We start from the raw sequence: 21,424 nt of genomic DNA on the forward strand, positions 1-21,424 counted from the left end.
TGCTATTTGGAGAGGCTTTCTTTTAGCATGGGACTCGGGACAAAGAGACATTATATGTGAGACAGATTGTGTGGAGGCTTTTACTATTGTCAATAATTTACAAGATTGCTCTGGGTTTATTGATCCTTTGGTGTTAAAAATTCGAGATATCATGTCTTGAAAATGGCGTGCTGATCTTTGGTTGATCTTAAGAGATGCAAATACAGTAGCAGACATCATGGCAAAGAGCGCAATGAGGACCCTTTCTCCCCAAGTGGAGCTTCCGTTGCCTTGGAAGGAATTTGAGAGTAGTATTCAGCGGGACTGCCTTTCTTAAGCAGTTTCTTGTTTTTTTCTCGTTCTTGGTTTTTTTATTTTCTTTTAAGTCACCAAAAAAAAGATCCGATAGGTGGCATGTTAGTTCAGCTTATAAGTTGCGTGTTAGCCACGTATCGCATGGAAAATGGATGCCAATGCAACATATGACCTGTGCATTGAATGTTTTTTCTGTTATCTGAAAGTTCTGCTTATAAATATGAAGTTCGTTACTATTTTATCTTATGGTAAAAAAAATGTTTTAGTGTGTTGATAGTGTAATGAAGGGTAATACAAATATATTGATGTATTATAACTGTGAAATTATATAAAATACACATGAGGGTATGAATTTATGTGTAAGAATTTGTTTTTTTTTATTATTCCACACGTTATATAGAGCTACAATATAGTCTTTATCAAATAATAAAAAATAATATTTTAAAAAAGATAAGTAATATTTTGTACAAAAATGTCATTATCGTATTTGACGGACTAATTAATACAATTTAATATTATATCCATCACTAAGAAGCAAATATGCAACAGATGTTTCATATTCATAAACAAACTCAAATACAAGAGACAAAGATTAAGTTGTATATATGTTGAGTTTCAACATATATTCTAATTATTTATTAATTATAATATTTATAAATTATAATGATATAATGTATATTATAATTATTGAAGTTACAATAATATAATATTTTAAAAAATAATATTCAAAATTATTTTTAAGTATTTGCAGAATATATAATTATTAAAATATTATAATTATTTATTAATTATAATAATATAATGAACATTACAATTATTTAAGTTATAATACTATAATATCAAAATTAAAATTATCTTAAAGATAAAATTTTGAAATTATCTTTAATTATTTGAAAAAATAATTAATTATTAAAATATTATAACTATTTATTAATTATAATATTTACAAACTAAAACAATATTATAAACAATACAATTATTTAATAATATAATATCTTAAAAAGTAAAATTCTAAAATTATTTTTAATTATTTGAAAAGTAATTAATTATTAAAATATTATAACTAATCCTTAATTACAATATCTATACAATAATTATAATATAATTAACATTACAATTAAAGTAATAATAGTATTGTACGGTTGGTTGGTTATCGAACGGTTCAGGTGGAGGTTTGAGGTGGTGGAGACGCCTTGATCTGATTGGTTGTAACGGGATCGGGCCAATTGGGCTGCCGGACTCTTGTTGTGGAGAGAGGGGTGTCACCTGCAAAGACACTCCGACGCTCTAGTCAGTTAGTGTGCAGGCGAGAAATAGCAGGTGGAATGTGTGACGTACCTTGGGGAAGGGCTGAACCCCCATATATACCGTGTCAGGGGTGGGCCCCGCAAGGGCAGAGTCCACCTTCCTCGAAACGTCCTTAGACAGCTGTGATGAGGAGCTGCCCTGGACGCGTGTTCGGGTCAGACTTCGTATGTTTTTCGCCCGACCGTCCGGGTCGGAGGGCCCATGGTCGGGTTGACCCATGCTGCTTTGGGCCAGGCCGTAACAGTGCCCCCAACGCAACAGTAATAGCCGTGTGGTCTGTTATTGGCGTGTTATCCCTTTTTCGCGTGTTGTCGTCAGATCGGCCATCCGTGGAGAGGACGCGATCTTTGCGCGCGTGTCCGTTCGTTGCTAAGGTGACCTTCTATCGCCTCGTTCCTTGCATAGTGCATTAAATGCTCATAATAGGTTTAAAACCCTTCGTGCAAAGACTAATATACCCCTAGGCTTTCGCGCTCCTTTTGGTGGTAGTTTTAAAACAGTTTTGTGATGCTTTTGGTATTCATTTGGCGTTTATCTTTTTGTTTCCAATCTAGCTATCCCCATCTTCTTCTCCCTCAGCAATTTCAGGGTGTTGTTCTTGTCTTCCTTTCAGATCTTTGCAATCAATACAGGTAATTATGCATCCTTTTTACCCTCTTTTTGTTGTTCTTTTACTTCTGCCGTTGTTTCCTTTTCATGCATGCTATTTGTTTAACTTTGCATGATGGTTGATCTTTGGCCTTAAGTAGGTGCGTTAGGGGGAGGTTGCCATTCTAGGGTAGATTTTGTTTGGGTTTTACCTTTTAGTCGTGTTTAATTTTAGTAGCAGAATAGGTTGAGTGTAGTTTCTGCGTTCACTCTGAGCACCCAACCTCTTAGACTAACTGGGTGGTGCCCCCATGTTGGTATGGCTCGCATCGCCTCCCGAGCTTCCCCTTCTCCCGCGGTGTACGACCCCTACGCCTGGGTGGTTTCCGATCTGAAGGACTCTCCCAATCAAATGGGCGAGGAGGAGCTCACCGAGTTCCGTCAAAACGAGTACTTATGCGGCGGAACCGACGAGGAGCCTAACTATGACGTCTTCGTCCCGGCTTCCCACGAGCGATTGTACGAGATCAATTTCAGTGCTCCCCGAGTTGCCGAATGGATTTGGTTTTATAAATCCATGTTTACTCAAGTGGGGGTTCGTATTCCTTTCTCCGCCTTCCGAATGGCGCTCCTTGGCAGGGTTTTCGTGGCACCGTCGCAGCTGCATCCGAACAGTTGGGCTTCAATCCGCTGTTTCAAGATGGTTTGTGAATATCTCGAGCTGCCGGTGTCCATGGATGTCTTCCTTTTCTTTTTCAACCTTACAAACCCTTCAAAGGAAGGGAAAGTGAGGAAGGGGTTCATGTCCTTCTGATCTGCCCAAGGTCGGAGGATTTTTGGTTTGTTTGAGGACTCCAACCACGGGTTCAAAGATAAGTATTTCAAGGTGCGCCCCGTCAAAGGTCGTCATCCATTTTGGATGTCGTTAGAAGGGGAACGCCTCATCCCGACGTATTGGAGCTTCGGGGCAGGGTCTAATGCCTTTATTAAAGTAACCTATAAGAGTATGTCCGCTGTGGACAAGAAGATTGCTGACGAGTTATTGGCAGTCTTCGGGAGGAATCATGTGAATCCTCACCTCCTCATGGGTGACCGGGAAGTCGGTCGGAACTATATTTGTGAGCAGTTTTAACTTGAGCTTTCCTTTTTGTTTCTTGCTTTTTTCAATATTCCATTGCGACTAAACAATCTCTTTTTCTTGTTACAGTGGGGATGTCTGCCGAGGTGACGGGTCTCCCTGACTTGTTCCAAACCTTTTTATGTGCGAGTGACGACGAGGTGGCCAATGAGAAGTCGACTGCCCCCCCAGAGGATAAGAGCAAGGCTTCTTCCGAGCTGGGAGTTGTGGCTGATGAGGTTGGCACTTCGGTTTAGGGTGCTTTAGCTCATGGGGATAAAGAGGTGCGTGTTTCCCCTTTTCTCGAAGTGGTCGGTACTGGGGGTTCGACGTCTAATCCAGTGACCGACGACGACGTGGAAGAGGTGCCCAATCTCAAAACGAGGAAAACATCCAGCAGTCCTAAGGGGGTCCTCACCGTGATGGAGAAATATTTTGACGCAGGGAATTTCATAGACGCTCAGTTGATTCCTGGCACTGAAGAGCACTTCCACGAGTCATCTCTGGCCGGGCAAGCGAGGTGGATGTATCGTACCCTCCTGCGTGGCGCAGTGATAGCTCGGAAGGCCGAGTTTGAGCGGTCCGGGATGGAATCTCTCCGTAGGAAGTTGGAATCTGCTGGGAAAGCCAATAATAATTTTAAACTCAAAATTGAAACTCTTCGGGAGCAACTTACTCAATCTAATGAGAAGCTCCAAACTGCCGAGAATAGGGCCTCCGCTGCCGAGAAAAAAACTGGAGGAGTCTGATGCCACCGTTTTGCGGCTTGTCGAGCGGGAAATGACTTTAGAGGGTCAAGTCGGTATGGCTTATGGGCGGGTGACCGCGCTAGAGAAAGAGCGCAATGAGGCCGTTTCGGCGAAGGAGGCTGTCGAGACTGAGCTCGCATGGTGGAAAACAAAGTACAAGGAAGTCGTTAAGCAGGCGAAATGTGCAATACTGGCGACTGAGGAGGCCCTTAAGGCTCAGGTCAAAATCGTTGCCCCTGACTTCGACACGTCGGCAATTGGTTTCTTCAAGATGATCAAAGATGGCAAGATTGTCGACATGCCCAGGAAATGACTTCTTATGTCTTGTATAACTTCATGAAATCTTTGTGGGTAGTTTTGCTTAGCTCTTGTGAACAATGATTTTTTGGGCCGTCTGCCCGGTTTATTGTAGTTAATACTTTCTCGTTTGTTTGGTTGTGTTCTCGCTATATTCACTGTTATTGGTTTGTTGTTTGCACATGTTCTACCGTACTGATGGTATTCTGGCTAAGCAAGGTCGTGGCTTTTTAGTGTAGCCGTTTGCCATCGTGGTAGCTGGAGGTCTCCCGGGGTGATCAGTCCCGGGACCGCATATTATTGTGTTGTTCGGTGCGCGTTGTGTGGGATTCATTTGCGCAATGGGTTGTCCAAGAAAAGTAAACAAAAGAAACAAAACTTTTGACAAGTATATTTTAGTCGGTAATTGCACAAAAGGTCTATAAGCCATATTAGAAAGTACAATCTCATGAATTGACTACTTAGCTCGTTTGGTCGCTAAATCGCCGCGCGCGTGCTAGGAGTAAAACCTTCTAAAGTTGCTCGCGTTCCACGTTCTTGGGATTTCTTTGCCATCGAGCCTTTCCAACTTGAAGACGCCTTCGCCAATCACCTCTTTAACTTTGTAAGGACCTTCCCAGTTCGCCGCCAGTTTTCCCTCTCCCGGGGTCGGTAGACCGATATCGTTACGCCTTAGGACGAGGTCGTTTGGTTCAAACTCTCTTTTGAGTACTTTAGTGTTGTAGCGCAGGGCCATTCTTTGCTTTAGCGCTGTTTTCGTCAAGTAGGCCATCTCTCTGGCTTCATCTATTAGGTCCTTCTCCACAGCTTCCCCCACTCCCTTCAAAAGTAGTCGTGGGCTTGGTTTCCCGATTTCCACAGGTATTACCGCATCTAGCCCGTATGTTAGTCGGAAGGGGGTCTCCCCAGTGGATGACTGCTCGGTTGTACGGTAGGACCAGAGGACCAAGGCGAGCTCGTCGGCCCAAGCACCTTTTTTATTATCCAACCGCTTCTTAAGTCCTAACAGGATGATCTTGTTTGTGGACTAGACCTGTCCGTTTGTTTGGGGGTGTTCTACTGAGGAGAACTTCTGTCTTATATCCAGGCCGGTGAGGAACTCCGTGAACTTCTTGTCGGTAAATTGTGTCCCGTTGTCTGAGATGACGACCTCCGAGATACCAAACCGTGTTATCACTTGCCTCCACATGAACTTCCTGCAATTGGATGAGGATATGCTGGCCAGCGGCTCGACCTCTATCCATTTGGTGTAGTAGTCAATGACGACTATGAGGTACTTGACTTGTCCTGGACCAACCGGGAAAGGCCCCAAGAGATCGACTCCCCATTGTGAGAATGGTCGGGAAGACGTTAACAAGCTTAGCTCGGAAGCTGGTGCTCTGTGAAAGTTGGCGTTCTCTTGACACTTGACGCACTTTCTAACGAATTCTTTAGAGTCTGCCATCATTGATGGCCAGTAGTATCCAGCTCGGATTAATTTTCTTACTAGGGCTTTGCCCCCTATGTGATGGCCGCAACACCCTTCATGGACTTCCCTGAGAACGTAGTCCGTTTGGTCGGGGTGTAGGCATTTCAATAGGGGTTGGTTGAGTCCTTTTCTGAACAACTGACCCTGAATGATCGTGTACTTGGCTGCTTCCCTTCTCAGTTTCTTAGCATCTTTTTCGTCGTCGGGGAGTTTACCATTTTCTAAGAAGCTGGTGATGGGATCTAACCATGAGGGGCTTAGCCTTGACAGGTGCAGAGTGACTGTCGACTCCCTCATCATACCCTGGATGAGAGATCGTTTGCCTTCTCCCGGTTTTGTGCTGGCCAGTTTTGATAGGAGATATGCCCGTGTGTTCCTCTCTCTTGGAATGTGGTGGATCGTGACCTCCTCGAATTTCTGGCTCAAATCCTTGACTTTCTCTAAGTACTTTTGTAATAGCGAGTCTCTGGCTTGGTAGCTCCCGTTTACTTGGGAGGTGACGACTTGTGAATCGCTGTATATTTCCAACTTCGTCGCTCCAACTTCCTTTGCTAGGGCTAAGCCCCCTATGAGGGCTTCGTATTCTGCTTGGTTGTTCGAAACGGGAAACTCGAACTTGATCGACTGCTCGTATACGACCCCGGCTGGGCTCTCTAGGATGATCCCGGTGCCCCCAGACGTCTGATTGGAGGCCCCGTCCACGTGGAGACTCCACCGTGTGCCCATCTCCTCGGTTGGATCTCCTGTCACTTCTACCAGGAAGTCTACCATTGCTTGCGCCTTGATTGCTTGCCGGGGTTCGTATCGTATGTCATATTGGGAGAGTTCAATGGACCAAGTCATCATCCTTCCCGCCAAATCGGGTTTTTGGAGTACTTGTCGGATTCGTTGGTCCGTCCTTACGACAATCTGGTGACCTTGGAAGTATTGTTTTAACCTCCGAGAAGAGGTCAAGAGTGCCAAAGCTAGCTTTTCCAGTTTGTTGTATCTTAGTTCCGCCCCTTGTAGGGCTCTGCTCACGAAATAGACTGGTTGTTGAACCCTTCCTTCTTCTCGTATCAAAACTGTGGCCAGGGCTTCTCCCGTTATGGCGAGGTATAAGTATAACGGCTCTCCGGCCTTTGGCTTCCCGAACACAGGGGGTGTTGCTAGGATTTCCTTGAAGTGTCTGAAAGCTTCCTTGCACGCGGGCGTCCATTCAAATGCTATCCCTTTCCTCATGAGGTTAAAGAAGGGTAGGGCTTTTGTTGCCGAAGCTCCGAGGAAACGAGATAACGAGGTGAGTCGACCTGCCAATCTCTGGACGTCCTTGACACAGCCCGGACTCTTCATTTGGAGTATCGCTTGGCATTTTTCAGGGTTGGCTTCTACTCCTCTTTGGGTTATCATGAATCCTAGGAACTTTCCAACTTCCATGGCGAAAGCACATTTGAGGGGATTGATCCTCATACCGTGTTGTCGGAGAGACGCGAATACATTTCCCAGGTCATTCAGGAGGTCGTCGGGCCGCGTAGTCTTCGCGAGGATGTCGTCTACATAGACTTCCACTGTCTTGCCTATGAGATCGCCAAATATTTTGTTCATCAGCCTTTGGTATGTTGCCCCTGCATTTTTTAGGCCGAATGGCATTACCCTGTAGCAGTAGGTCCCCCCTGGCGTTATAAATGTTGTCTTGTCCTCGTCAAGTCGGTGCATCGGAATCTGATTGTAGCCGGAGTAGACATCCATGAAGCTCAGATACCAGTAGCCCGCCGCCGCGTCAACGAGTGCGTCTATGTTGGAGAGGGGAAAACAATCTTTAGGGCATGCCTTATTGAGGTCGGAGTAGTGTACGCACATTCTCTATTTGCCGCTGTGCTTTTTTACCAAAACTACATTCGAAAGCCAGGTCAAGTAGTCTAGTTCCCGTATGAATCCTGCTTCTAGGAGGCTGGCTGTCTGCCTGGCCACTTCCTCTGCCCTCTCCCGCGACATCTTTCTCCTCCTCTAGGCTACCGGGCGGGCTTCCGATTTGACGGCTAGGTGGTGCGACATGACTTTGGGGTCTATGCCCGGCATGTCGGCCGGTGTCCAGGCGAACAAATCCCCATTGGCCCTGATCTTTTCTACCAGAGGCTCCTTCAATTCATGTGGAAGGTTTCTATTAACAAACGTGAACTTTTCCTCAGTGTCACCGACTCTGAACTTCTCCAGGTCCCCCTCTGGTTCCGGTCTAGGCTTGTCGTCAACCCTAGCGTCCAGGTCAGCCAGGAATACCCCCGATGCCTCTTTAGATTTCTTCCTTAGGGAGAGGCTGGCGTTGTCGCAAGCGACCGCCGTTTCTAGATCTCCCCTTATGGACCCTACAGATCCGTCGTCGGTAACAAACTTCATGACCAGTAGCTTTGTGTTGATTATCGCTTCAACATCGTTAATCGTCTTTCTCCCCAACATGATGTAGGCTGTGGAATCTCGGAGAACCACGAACTCAGCCATTACCGATCTTCGGCCTTGAGCCTGTCCCACGGAAATCGGCATAGATATCACTCCGTCTGGCTTGATGAAGTGGTCACCTAACCCAATGACCCCGTGCTGGTGAGTCGATAGGTCAGCGTCCCTTAACCCCAATGCGTTGAACACATTGTGAAACATAATGTTCGAGTCTGCCCCCGTATCGACAAGGATTCGTTTGACGAGGCCGGTTTTCATTCTGGCCGTGATAACCATGGGCGGGTTTTCAGGGGCCTCGTTGAACCATTGGTCTTCCGGGCCAAAAGAGATGGATGGGGGCTTCTTAGAGCTTCGCACCAGTGAGGAGGAGACCGCCAGGACCTTGGTGTCTTTCTTGTGCGCCGATCTCGACCTTGGCGCGGTCTTTTTGGCGGTTACTACGTTTATCACGGTGAGGCCGTGGTCTTTGCCTTCTGGCTCTTGTCGCCATTTCACCGACCGGGTCTTGCCCTCCTCATCTTGCTTGCGATGTCGTCTCCTCGACTCCCTTATAAGATGGGAGAATTCTGTTAGTTTACCATCCCTTATCGCTTGTTATAATGCGTTCTTCAGGTCAAAGCAGTCCTGTGTTTGGTGCCCATAGCCCTTGTGGTAGTCACAGTAGAGGCTCTTGTTTCCCCCAGTACGATCCTTGAGTGGTCGGGGCTTCGACAAGATTCCTTTCCCGGCTATTTGCTAATAAACTTCCATGATGGGAAGAGTGAGTGGAGTGTAGTTGGTGAATTTTCCAATCCGGAGAAACGGTCTGGGTGCCTTGCTCAGTCCTCCGTCTCTTGCTTGCTCCTTCTGTCTTTCTCCGTTACCTTGTTGCCTAGGTTGATTGTAGGAGGAGTGTCGTTTATTGGCAGCCACGACTTGGCTGACTTGCTCGTCATTTATGTATTCCTTAGCTACAGTTTGGATCTCGTGCATCGTCCAAACCGGTTTCGTGGTGAGGTGTTTTCGGAAGTCCTCATTGAGGAGGCCGTTCGTCAGACAGAGGCTGGCCACCGAGTCGGTTAAGCCGTCAATTTCTAAGCATTCGTCGATGAACCAGTCCAAGTATTTTCTGATCGGCTCCCCGGGCCTTTGGGTTATCCCAAGTAGGTTGATCGGGTGCTTTGCCTTTGCTATTCATGTTGTGAATTGAGCTAAGAAGGCACGGCTAATGTCCGAAAACCCATAGATGGATCCCTGCGGGAGGCCGTTAAACCACCGAATCGCAGGTCCTTCCAGGGTGACCGGGAAGGCCTGGCACCTCACATCGTCTCCTACTCCCTCCAGATTCATTCTAGCCTCGAAGGCCGTGAGGTGTTCCAGAGGGTCTTGGGTTCCATCATACCTCATGTCCATTGGTTTGTCGAAGTGCTTCGGCAACCAGACTTCGAGGATGGATCGGTGGAACAGGGCGGCGCCCATTATCACGGGTCGCCGTGTCCTCACAGGCCTCTCTTCCCCGTCCTCACGATCTTGTCCCGTGATGCGCGTTTCCCTACCTCGGGAGTAGATGATTGTGTCGTTTCGCCTTCTCGGGATAGGCAAATCTTTTCGGGTGCTTTCCGCTTCCGTTCTGGAAGCGGAGGCATGCCGGGAGCGACTCCGGTGGGCATCTCTCTCTCGGCTTTCAGGAGACGAGGAATAGCTAGGGTCGATGGTTCGTCGATCATGCTCCTGATCGGCTAGTTGTCGTTCCAGGTTCTGGACCCTATGGCGCAGCTCCTGCATTATTCTGGCGTTGTCGCCGCCAGTTCCTCCGAAGGGGCGTGTCTCTCGCGTCCTTGTGCGTGGTTCAGTGCGTTGCCGGGGGACCTTCGTTGCCCTCCCGGTGAGGCGACAGAGGCTGCCCCCTCTGCGCCGGCTGTCCGGCCTTGATCTCCGGTGCCTGGCATGATGTCCATTTAGGCGTCCCCACAGACGGCACCAATGTACGGTTGGTTGGTTACCGGACGGTTCGGGTGGAGGTTTGAGGTGGTGGAGACGCCTTGATCTGATCGGTTGTGACGGGATCGGGCCAACCGGGCTGCCAGACTCTTGTTGTGGAGAGAGGGGTGTCACCTGCAAAGACACTCCGACGCTCTAGTTAGTTAGTGTGCAGGCGAGAAATAGACAGATGGAATGTGTGACGTACTTTGGGGAAGGGCTGGACCCTCCATATGTACCGTGTTAGGGGTGGGCCCCGCAAGGGCAGAGTCCACCTTCTTCAAAACTTCCTTAGACAGCTGTGATGAGGAGCTGCCCTGGACGCGTGTTCGGGTCGGACTTCGTATGCTTTTCGCCCGACCATCTGGGTCGGAAGGCCCATGGCCGGGTTGGCCAATGCTACTTTGGGCCAGGCCGTAACAAGTATAATACTATTTGGTAAATAATTTAAATAGAATATATTTTTGATATATCTTCGTATTTTACAGAATAATAAACTATCAAAATATTTACCTGTAAATACACACCAATTATATAACTCGTGCCTTGTTAAAATTAATAAAGTAATGGGCAACACTAAAAATAATATTAACCAACTATGAAAATAGGGGAAAGAAACTTACAAATTCAAGATGTTCCAAATGATTAATAATATGCTCCGTCTCCAATGTATAATTACATATAATTTTTTTAAACACATTAGTAATTTTTATTAGATATAAACTAGCTATAATTAATTAATTACTCACAAATAAACACTCTCAAATAAAATTATCAGTTGCACGCACACGAAAAACGGTAATTAACTTTTTCTCGAAGATGTTTAATTTTATTACTATAGAAATACTTTGATTATTTACACACATATGAAAAATGGTAATTAACTTTTTTTTTCAAGATGTTTAATTTTATTACTATAGAAATATTTTGATTATATATATATATATATATATATATATATATATATATATATATATATATATATATATATATATACTTTTCTTGAAAGATGTTTAATTTTATTACTATAGAAATACTTTGATTATTTTTTTTCTTAACTTAAAAGTGGCAGGGATGATTTGCTTAATTCTCATTCTATGGAACAAAGTTTGAAAACCATGTAAAAGAAAAAGTACAAGACTTCTTTTTCTTTCCTTGGGCATAAGACTCATTTTCTTTTTGCATTAGTAATTAGTAAACTCAGTCGTATTTCTTTGGCGATTTATATGAATTTGTATTTACATTACGTGAAAAAAAAGCTTGTTTATTTTTTTTATTGGCACAAAGTTTGTAAATATAAATGTGAAGAATAAATATTAAATTAGTATTCGAAAAATTTTAGCGCTGATAAATTAGTATTCGACTTTTATTATTGATAAAATAGTTTTTGAAAGATTTTAAAATTTGATAAAATCACCCAACCGTGAAAAGATGACGTCACAATGAACAAAAAACGTTGATGTGATCGTCGGAAGAGAACTCCGACAACGTTTTCGGCAACCTCCTTCTTCTTCTTTGTGTTCACTGCTTCTTCTTTTTCAACACGCCGCTGCGTCCCCTTCCGTCGTGGCAGCTGAAGAAGAAGACTATCATGGCATGCCGCTAACTCGTCGCGTTCTTCGTGTTCGCCACTTCTGTAGCCAGATTGTAGTAGAGTAGATCAATAGCTTAATAGCATGTATAACAAGTTGTCCCACTTAGTAAATTAACATCAGTATTAGTTAGAGTAGAGTAAGGAATTTAGTTAGGCAGTTATCAAATGTGTGGCTCACATTGAGTGTATATATATCAGTTTACAATAATGAAATCATACTTTTTGCTTCTCTTTGCTATTTCACATTTTCTGAGTCTCCCTCTCTTGCGTGGAGCAACTCCTCTGCCTCACCACCACGCTCTGTAACCGAACAGAGTTTCCACATGGTGCGGTGAGCGTGGAGTGGCAAAAAGAGTGTAACCACTCTGCGCAAGATCACATCTTTGAGGAGATTTGTGTGAAGTAGTGCTTACACGATTCGATCATCAATGGAATCGAGCGTGGATAACGGAGAGGCGAATTCGGAGAACCAAGCATTTTCGGCGAGCGATATGCAGAAATTCGCACGCATGATGGCCCAATTCAACGCGTTTCAAGCACAAGCGTCAAGATCCAACACGAATTTACTGCAAGATTTGTCTAGTCACTTCTATTTGCACCCTAGCGAAACCCCTGGAATTTCACTCACGGATGCTCCATTAACCACCTCGAACTACCATTCGTGGTCAAGGTCAGCGACACTTTCACTCAATGCGAAGAACAAACTCCGATTTATCGACGGAACCCTAGTGAAGCCAGAGAGGGACGACCCTTCCTTCGGAGCCTGGGATCGCTGTAATACATTTGTTCTATCTTGGCTACACAGATCTCTCAGTCCAGAAATTCTCCAGAGCGTCTTATGGTGCAACAACGCTTACGAGCTATGGATGGACCTGAAGCATAGATTCGATCAAGGGGACCTGTTCAGAATTGCAAATCTGGAAGAAGAATTGTTTTCGTTGAGACAAGGTGAACTCACTATCACTTCTTACTATACTAAGTTGAAGAGTATTTGGGAGGAATTAGATGAGTTTAGACCTATTGCATTGTGTTCTTGCCTTCATAACTGTGAATGTGGAAAGAATCTTGAAATGATTAGAGAGCACAGAGAGCAGTCCCATCTAATTAGGTTCCTTCGAGGATTGAATGATCAATATGCAAATGTACGCTCCCAACTCATGCTTGTAACACCCTTACCAACTGTAGCAGCAGCCTTCTCTTCACTTTTACATCAAGAGAGACAATTGATGCACTCAATAGATCATGAAGCAAGAATGATGGCAAATACTGTCAATACGAATGCATTTGGGACTTATCAGAATAATGGAAGTAGTTCAATTAGAGGAAGAGGTAGGGGCCGTGGGGGCAGAGGTAAAGGACATGGCCGAGGAACACCAAAATTATGCTCTCACTGTGGCAAGACTGGTCACCTAGTAGACACTTGTTATTACAAGCATGGATTCCCACCACACATGCAAAGGAATCAATTCAAAGGGAATACTGATGGCCCAAGTGCCATGAACTCAGTAAATTCCATAAATGCTGCGAGTAATGAAGAGGGCAGCATTGAACCTTTAATCCAGAAGGATGAAAGAGTCAGTCTTGATGGGTTGTTTTCGGATAAGCAAAAAGAAGCCCTATTTGCCTTGTTCCAACAACAATGTAGTGACCCCCCAAATAATGGAAATTTGGCATCTGTACATGCACCATCCGCAAGTACCTTCTATCTTTTATCAATTTCCAGCCATATTTTAAATTGTCATGACTGGATTTTGGATACAGGAGCTAGTGCTCATGTGTCATTCTCACTCGATTTCTTTCCATCCGTTAAAACAATAAAACCTGTTCAAGTCATAATGCCAAATGGTTCTAAAGTTGTCACAACCATTTGTGGGACAATTTTCTTTTCAGCAAGTTTCTACTTGACTGATGTCTTATATATCCCTACTTTCAAGTATAATCTCATTTCAATTTCAAAAGCAGCTGATGCACTTTCTTGTTCCTTTTTGTTCAATGCACGATTGTGAGATTCAGGAGCGACTTACCTTGAAGACGATTGGAGCTGCTGATCAAAAAGGGGGATTGTATACAATGCGGATCAAACCTGTTTTGGCAGCAGCACCGAAACTGATGCATACAATAAAGGGTGATGTAGCTAAATCTGTGCCTCTTGTACACACACACACACAATATCATTCATACATTAGATGATGCAACACTTTGGCATCATCGTTTAGGACATATCTCATGTAATAAGATACAACAAATGAAAGTTGCATATCCATTCATTACATATCATAATAGTGATGTACCATGTTCTCCATGTCACTATGCAAAGCAGAAACGTTTACCTTTTAATGAAAGTCACACCAAATCTGAAAATGTTTTTGATCTAGTGCACATGGACATTTGGGGACCTATAGCTATACCATCTATTTCAGGCCACAAATATTTTCTCACAGTGGTTGAAGACAAAAGTAAATTCACTTGGCTATTTTTTTTGAAAAACAAATCTGAAGTCAGAAAATTGATTGAAAATTTTGTCCAACTTGTTGAAACTCAACACAATAGAGTCATTAAGTGCATTCGATCTGATAACGGTCAAGAATTTTTGATGCCCTCATTCTACCAAACCAAGGGTATTATACACCAAACCAGCTGTGTGGAGACTCCACAACAGAATGGGGTGGTAGAAAGGCGACATCAAGAAATCTTGAACGTAGCCAGGACACTCATCTTTAATTCAAACTTACCACTTTGTTTTTGGCACTATGCCGTGGCTCATGCCGTCCACATTTTAAATAGAACACCTCACATTAAAATAGCACCTTGTAGTCCCTATCAGGTCTTATATCATACCTTACCGGATATTAAACGCCTCAAGGTATTTGGTTGTTTGGTTTATGCATCAACTTTGGTTTCTCATAGAAGAAAGGTTGACACTAGAGCTAGAAAATGTGTTTTCTTAGGTTTTAAGTCAGGAACTAAAGGATATGTTCTGCTAGACACAAAAACCCACGAGATAATAATCTCAAGGAATGTGAAGTTTTATGAACAGTTCTTCCCTTTCAAAAATACCACTGGTCCATTTCTTTAAAAACAACTACTAACTATAAATCATATGAACATGTTGATCCTTTTCTCCACCATGATCCCACTTCGCATCCCTGCACTAATACACATCGGCTGGATAATATGGTGCTACCGGCAGCTCTATATCCGCCCCCTAATCCGTCTCCAGATTTTGATTACACTCACACACCAATGGCAGCATCTCAACTCACTCCTCATGCATCATCAACTACCACTAATTCACATTTTTCACCACATTTGCATTCACAAGATTCTGCTCATAGTCGCAATTTAGATACATCACACCCACCTATGCAGAATTCAGCACTGCCTAATGTGCAGCCAGAGGTGCGCCGATCCACTCGAATTAAACACAAACCTGCCTACCTTCAAGACTACCATTGTATGCAATCCACCACCACTGATCAACAGCCCTCCAGTCAATGCCACAAAAAATATCCTCTCTCCAATTATGTGTGCTTGAATTCCCTTTCAGTAGGTCACAGGGCCTTCTCGACTGCTTTATCTACTAACATTGAACCACAAAGTTATGAGGAGGCAATCACTCATAGTTGTTGGAAGAAGGCAATTAGAGATGAACTCAATGCTCTTGAAGAAAACAAGACATGGACACTGACTCCTCTACCCAAAGGAAAGAAGGCGATCGGTTGTAAATGGGTCTTTAAGACCAAGTTTAAGCCTAATGGTGAAGTTGAGCGACATAAAGCCAGATTGGTGGCGAAGGGATTCACCCAAACTGCTGGGTTCGATTTTTTTGATACGTTTAGTCCTGTGATTAAACTAACTACTTTGAGAGTCTTGCTCACCATTGCTTCGACTAAAGACTGGTTTGTGCATCAGCTCGATGTCAATACTGCGTTCTTACACGGTGACTTGCCCGAAGAAGTGTACATGAAGCCACCCTTAGGTCTTCAAGTCCCAATTGGTTCTGTCTGCAAATTACAACACTCTTTGTACGGCCTCAAACAAGCCAGCCGCCAATGGCACCAGAAATTATGTTGCGTGCTCATTCAGTTTGGGTACTCTCAGTCCAAGGCCGATAGTTGTTTGTTTACCAAGTCCACCGCTGCATCATTCACTTGCATCCTTGTCTACGTGGATGACCTGGTTTTAGGCGGGAATGATCTTAGAGAGATTGAGAGAGTGAAACACTTGCTTGATGACAAGTTTAAAATCAAGGATCTTGGGGAATTAAAATTCTTCTTGGGGCTCGAATTCGCTAGAAGCCACAGAGGCATAGCAATGTATCAAAGAAAATAGACATTGGACCTCCTTGAGGAATTTGGACTACAAGATGCAAAACCAATCACCACACCTATGGATTATACAACAAAACTGTCAAAGTCATTAGGGAATCAATTGCAGGATGTTTCTGCATACAGAAGACTGATTGGGCGGCTGATCTATCTGACAAACACTCGTCCGGACATATGTTTTGCGGTAAGTAAGCTAAATCAATACCTGGACTGTGCAACGGATACCCACTTCAAGGCAGCACTCCATGTCCTGAGGTATCTCAAAGGTGCTCCAGCCAAAGGTGTTCTATTCTCAGCTTCAGACAACCTCAACTTGACAGCATTCTCTGACTCCGATTGGGCAGCTTGTCCCGATACTCGCCGGTCTGTGTCTGGATTTTGTTTTTTCCTTGGCAAGTCCCTGGTGTCATGGAGATGCAAGAAACAACAAACTATCGCGCGCTCCTCTGCTGAAGCGGAGTATCGAGCAATGGCGCTCGCCACATGTGAAGGTACCTGGCTTTCTTTCCTTCTTCGAGATTTTCACGCAACACCTCCGACGCCAATTACCTTGTACTGCGACAACCAGTCTGCACTATATATCGCAGCCAATCTTGTTTTTCACGAACGAACAAAACATATCGAGATTGACTGCCACACTGTGAGAGAGAAGGTCCAAGAAGGCATTTTGAAGCTGCTCCCTGTTTCATCAGCAAATCAGGTTGCTGATATCTTGACTAAACCTCTAGCACCTAATCCCTTCTTGTCTTGTGAAGTCAAGCTGGGTCTGATCAATTTTCACACCCCCAACTTGCGGGGGGATGTAGCCAGATTGTAGTAGAGTAGATCAATAGCTTAATAGCATGTATTACAAGCTATCCCACTTAGTAAATTAACATCAGTATTAGTTAGAGTATAGTAAGAAATTTAGTTAGGCAGTTATCAAATGTGTGGCTCACATTGAGTGTATATATATCAGTTTACAATAATGAAATCATACTTTTTGCTTCTCTTTGCTATTTCACATTTTCTGAGTCTCCCTCTCTTGCGTGGAGCAACTCCTCTGCCTCACCACCACGCTCTGCAATCGAACAGAGTTTCCACAACTTCTTCTTCTTCAACACGCCGCTGCGTCCTCTGTCGCTAGACCGCCATGGAACGTCGTTGCGTCCCCTTCCACCATGGCAGTATCTCACCAGGTTCTCGTGTTTGCCGCTTCTTCTTCTTCAACACACCATTGCGTCCCTTCCGCGTCCCCTTGCTATGGAAGTACCTCGCCGTTGCATCCCCTTCTACCATGACAAAGAAGAAGAAGAAGCGTCCCCTCTGCCATGGTAGCAGCATTTCGCCGCTACGTCTCCTTCTGCCATGGAGAAGCGTCCCTTCTGCCAGGACAGCATCTCACTGCTGCGTCTCTTTCCGCCATGGCAAAGAGAAGAAGAAGAAGAAGAAGAAAAGGACCGGAAAGGTCGTCGGAGTTCTTTGCCATCTTCCGACGGTCATATCAGCGTTTTTCATTCACGGTGACAATATTTTTTTACGGTTGGATAATTTTGTCAAATTTTAAAATCTTTCAAAGACTATTTTGTTAATAACAAAAGTCAAGTACCATTTTGTCAGCGTCGGAATCTTTCGAATACCGATTTGATATTTTTTCAAATGTGAAATTAGTAAAAAAAAAAAAAAACTAGTTCACGTTAGTAGGTGTTGGAAGGCCAAACTATTATAGTTAAAAAGACAAATTACGTTTACCTAAAAATATTCAAAAAATTATCCTTTTTGTCATAAAGAATTTATCAATTTGTTTGAGACAGTTTCAACATCATTGGAGTTGCTAATGGAAAAACAAAATAAATTTCATATACTTTTATTAAACAAGAATCTAGAACAGGCAGAGATTTTTACCATCCCTACATCTTTTTCCATTTTCTTCCAACTCAAATAGAAAACAAAATCTGTTGTTACTACTTTTGAAAATCCTCGGTCACTTCACATACCGCCAAATTTTTTTATAATTCAAAAATTTTGAAAAGTGAATTACGTTATATTCTCTAATCCCATGGCATGCAAAGCTCAAATTAGGAATGACCACCTTTCCTAAAAAGAAGGGTCACATACCCACACCCAGGCTTCTGAGTCTGATAAAGTTTCCCATTTAACAACCCACACCTTGTTTGGACAAATAAAAAAAAAAAAACAAGACAACTACTATTTTAAACTTAAGAAAACTAATTAAAATATTCTCTTGAATTTAGATAACTGAATTATGGTGCTAAAAATAATTATTACTAACTTAACTATCAAAATTATTATTTTAATGTCTAATTTGAGCGAAACTTTCGCGTTAATCCAATTTCATAAGTAGTACATAATCTCAAAAGGTTCGATTAGTTTCTAAATTTTTGAACATTTTTGTTTTAGACATTAGAAAATAAAATAAAAACATTACTAATTAGAAATTACAATAATAATATTATATATTATACATGTGTTAATTTATATATTTTATCAAATATCAACCATGATATATAGATCAAATTATATAAACAGACTATTAGGGTTTTAATTTTATATGAATGTCCTAAATGCAAAGAACTAACATAAAAGTTCTAGAACTATGTAAATCGAAGCAATATAATTAGATTTATCTTGATTACATATAAATCGAAACAATATAATTCGATTTACTTTGGATTCATAAAAATCAAAGTGATATAATTCAGTTTACCTTGGATTCATATAAATCAAAGCAATATGATTTCATTTACTAAAGAAGCCCGTTATGTATATTAAATCGAACAAACTTGTTTCAATTTACAGCAACTGATAGAGCATGGTAAATCAAATATAATTGATTCATTTAATTCGATTCACTAAGGAGTATGTGCTATTTAAATAGGATCAGAACGTGTAGTGTTCAATAGAGTGGATTTCACAAGGGCTAGTGAGGGTAGTTTTTAGTTCTAGTGCACTATCGAAGGACGATTAAGAAAAAAACGCTAGAGGGAATAAAATTTATTGATAAGGATCCGTTGAGTGTCTTATCAGACCTTCTACGAGCTTTGTTGATTTTCAGAATACCATATTCCAGAAATTGGGACTGCATGGAGTGAAACGGGTAGAGAAGTTATTTTATAGAATTTCGATTTTCTGTTGGTCACGATGGGGTGAAGTACGACTCGTTTGTGATAGACAGTGATGACGATTTGCAAGTTTTATTTCACTGTTGTCGCCAATTTCCTGAGATGAGAACCCATAAACTATTGGCCAAACTTGGGATGTGGTCTCTAATTTAGGAGGATCAAACCGGAATCATCAATCGATGCCAATGGTAGCAGCCTCTAGTTCAACCCCCTGTTATTGCGTCTTTATCTCTGTCTGTAATGGTATCTGCGAGAGATTTGGTGGCATCTCTATCTTTCGCAGCTGATCTACACCAGGATGAGATTGTAGAAATATGTGATAACAGGAATACTCCTATTATGATTCCGGTTTCTAGGGAGGTTGGAGAACCAGATGCCGTGAAAGATGTATTGCGAGATGACGATGATGTGGAGTCCACCATAATTAATGACGATAGTGATGATCATCTAGGGAGGAGTATTTCTGTTGGGGCTGGTGGAGCATCGAGCTTGGAAACTCAACAGTACCCCCCACACTTTTCGACTCTACATTTAGAGGCCATGAGATAGTAGGGGGTTTGCGGATGTAGAATACGATTTCGGGGTCAGAGATTCATAGGATACCGTAGGTCTAGCTAAGTTCCAGGTTGGTCAGCAGTTTTAGGATAAAGAGAAAGCCATCTTATGTGTGAAGACTTATAGCATCCGCCATAGGTTGAGTACAACGTGTTGGAATCGAATCATGCCAAGTACTAAAAAAAGTGTAAGGAGTTCAGAAACAGTTGCAGATGGTTGATTCGAATCACTCTTCGGCAGCGGAAGAGTATTTGGGAGGTCAAACGGTATAACAAACCTCATACATGTCTAGCCACGTCAATTTCTAGTGGTCACAAGAAGCTTGCTTACCATGTGATATCTACTTTCATCCTTCCTATGATCAGAGCTGATGCAATTATGTCCATTAAGGTACTGCAGAATGCGACGGAAGCACATTTTGGGTTTAGACATATGTACAGGAGGGTTTGGTTGGCTAAGTAGAAGGCCATTGCGTAGATTTATGGGGATTGGGATGAGGCCTATAATGAGTTTCCAAGATGGGTACTAGGTGCAGATAACGATGCGAAGTAGTATTGTAGTACTGAAGACGAGTCTTGTGCGAGTTGGAGGCCAGGTTGATGAGTCATCAGCGTTTTTCCACCAACCTTTTTAGTCGTTCCCACTGTGCATCGATGCATTCAATTATTATAAGCCATTGGTGAGTATTGATGGGACCCACTTATACGACAAATATAAAAAAATATTGCGGTTGCGATTGCTCAGGACGAAAATTCTAATATCGTTCCTATTGCTTTTGCCCTAGTAGAAAGTGAAAATACAGAGTCATGGTTGTTTTTCTTGTCTCACCTATAATAGCACGTGACTCTTCAACCCAGCATTCTCGTGATATCCGATAGGCATAATGGAATCAAGGCCACCTTGGAGGTTCCTGATGGTGGATGGCTTCTGCCTACTGCTTATCGTGCATTTTGTGTTAGGCACGTTCCAGTGAATTTCGCACTGAGTTTCAAGGAAAATGATGCAAAGAGATTTCTAGTCAATACTGCTTACGCAAAAACTGAGGCAGAGTTTGATTATTGGTTTGATATTCTTCGAAATAAAGACCCAGCCATGTATGACTGGGCCAAGAGGATGGAGTACAATAAGTGGACTCAACATCGGGACGAGGGTCGTAGATTTGGCCATATGATGACAAATATATTCGAGTGTGTTAATTCGGTACTCAAGAGTGTCAGAAACATTCCAGTTTGTTCCTTTGTAAAGTTTACTTATGGGAGATTGGTGGAGCTCTTTGTATAAGGAAAGAGAGGCTGAGGCACAGTTGGAGACATGGTAGCAATTTAGTCAGCCACTGATGAATACAATAGATGCAATTTTGAAGGCATCAAGGTGATTCACGGTGACCTTGTACGATAGGGATAAATTTTTGGAGGCTTGTACAAACTGTCTTCAGCACTCTCATATGAATCATGAGAGTCATTATCATTATCAATTGGAGTTGCCTTAACTTGCCTTCCGATCTTGTTTTGGTTGTATCTTTCACCTTCTGATTAATGTTATTGGCTGGTGAAGGCTTGGCAGAAACTTTAGCAGCTTGGGGTTTAGTCCAAGGCTTGGGCTGATGGATGGACTT

General features: G+C 42.9%; 2 protein-coding genes across 2 annotated transcripts; both read left to right on the top strand.

Moving 5' to 3' along the window:
- The first annotated feature begins 12,313 nt into the window (after window positions 1-12,313).
- LOC112803477 (uncharacterized) lies at window positions 12,314-13,810 on the top strand. The gene has a single exon (XM_025846969.1). It carries the CDS (start codon window positions 12,314-12,316, stop codon window positions 13,808-13,810), a length of 1,497 nt encoding a protein of 498 aa, XP_025702754.1.
- A 2,383-nt stretch (window positions 13,811-16,193) lies between these two features.
- LOC140184902 (secreted RxLR effector protein 161-like) lies at window positions 16,194-16,949 on the top strand. Its single transcript, XM_072238101.1, has one exon. It carries the CDS (start codon window positions 16,194-16,196, stop codon window positions 16,947-16,949), a length of 756 nt encoding a protein of 251 aa, XP_072094202.1.
- Window positions 16,950-21,424: the final 4,475 nt, after the last annotated feature.

Source organism: Arachis hypogaea, chromosome 5, assembly GCF_003086295.3.
Source record: "Arachis hypogaea cultivar Tifrunner chromosome 5, arahy.Tifrunner.gnm2.J5K5, whole genome shotgun sequence".
NCBI classification, from domain to species: domain Eukaryota; kingdom Viridiplantae; phylum Streptophyta; class Magnoliopsida; order Fabales; family Fabaceae; genus Arachis; species Arachis hypogaea.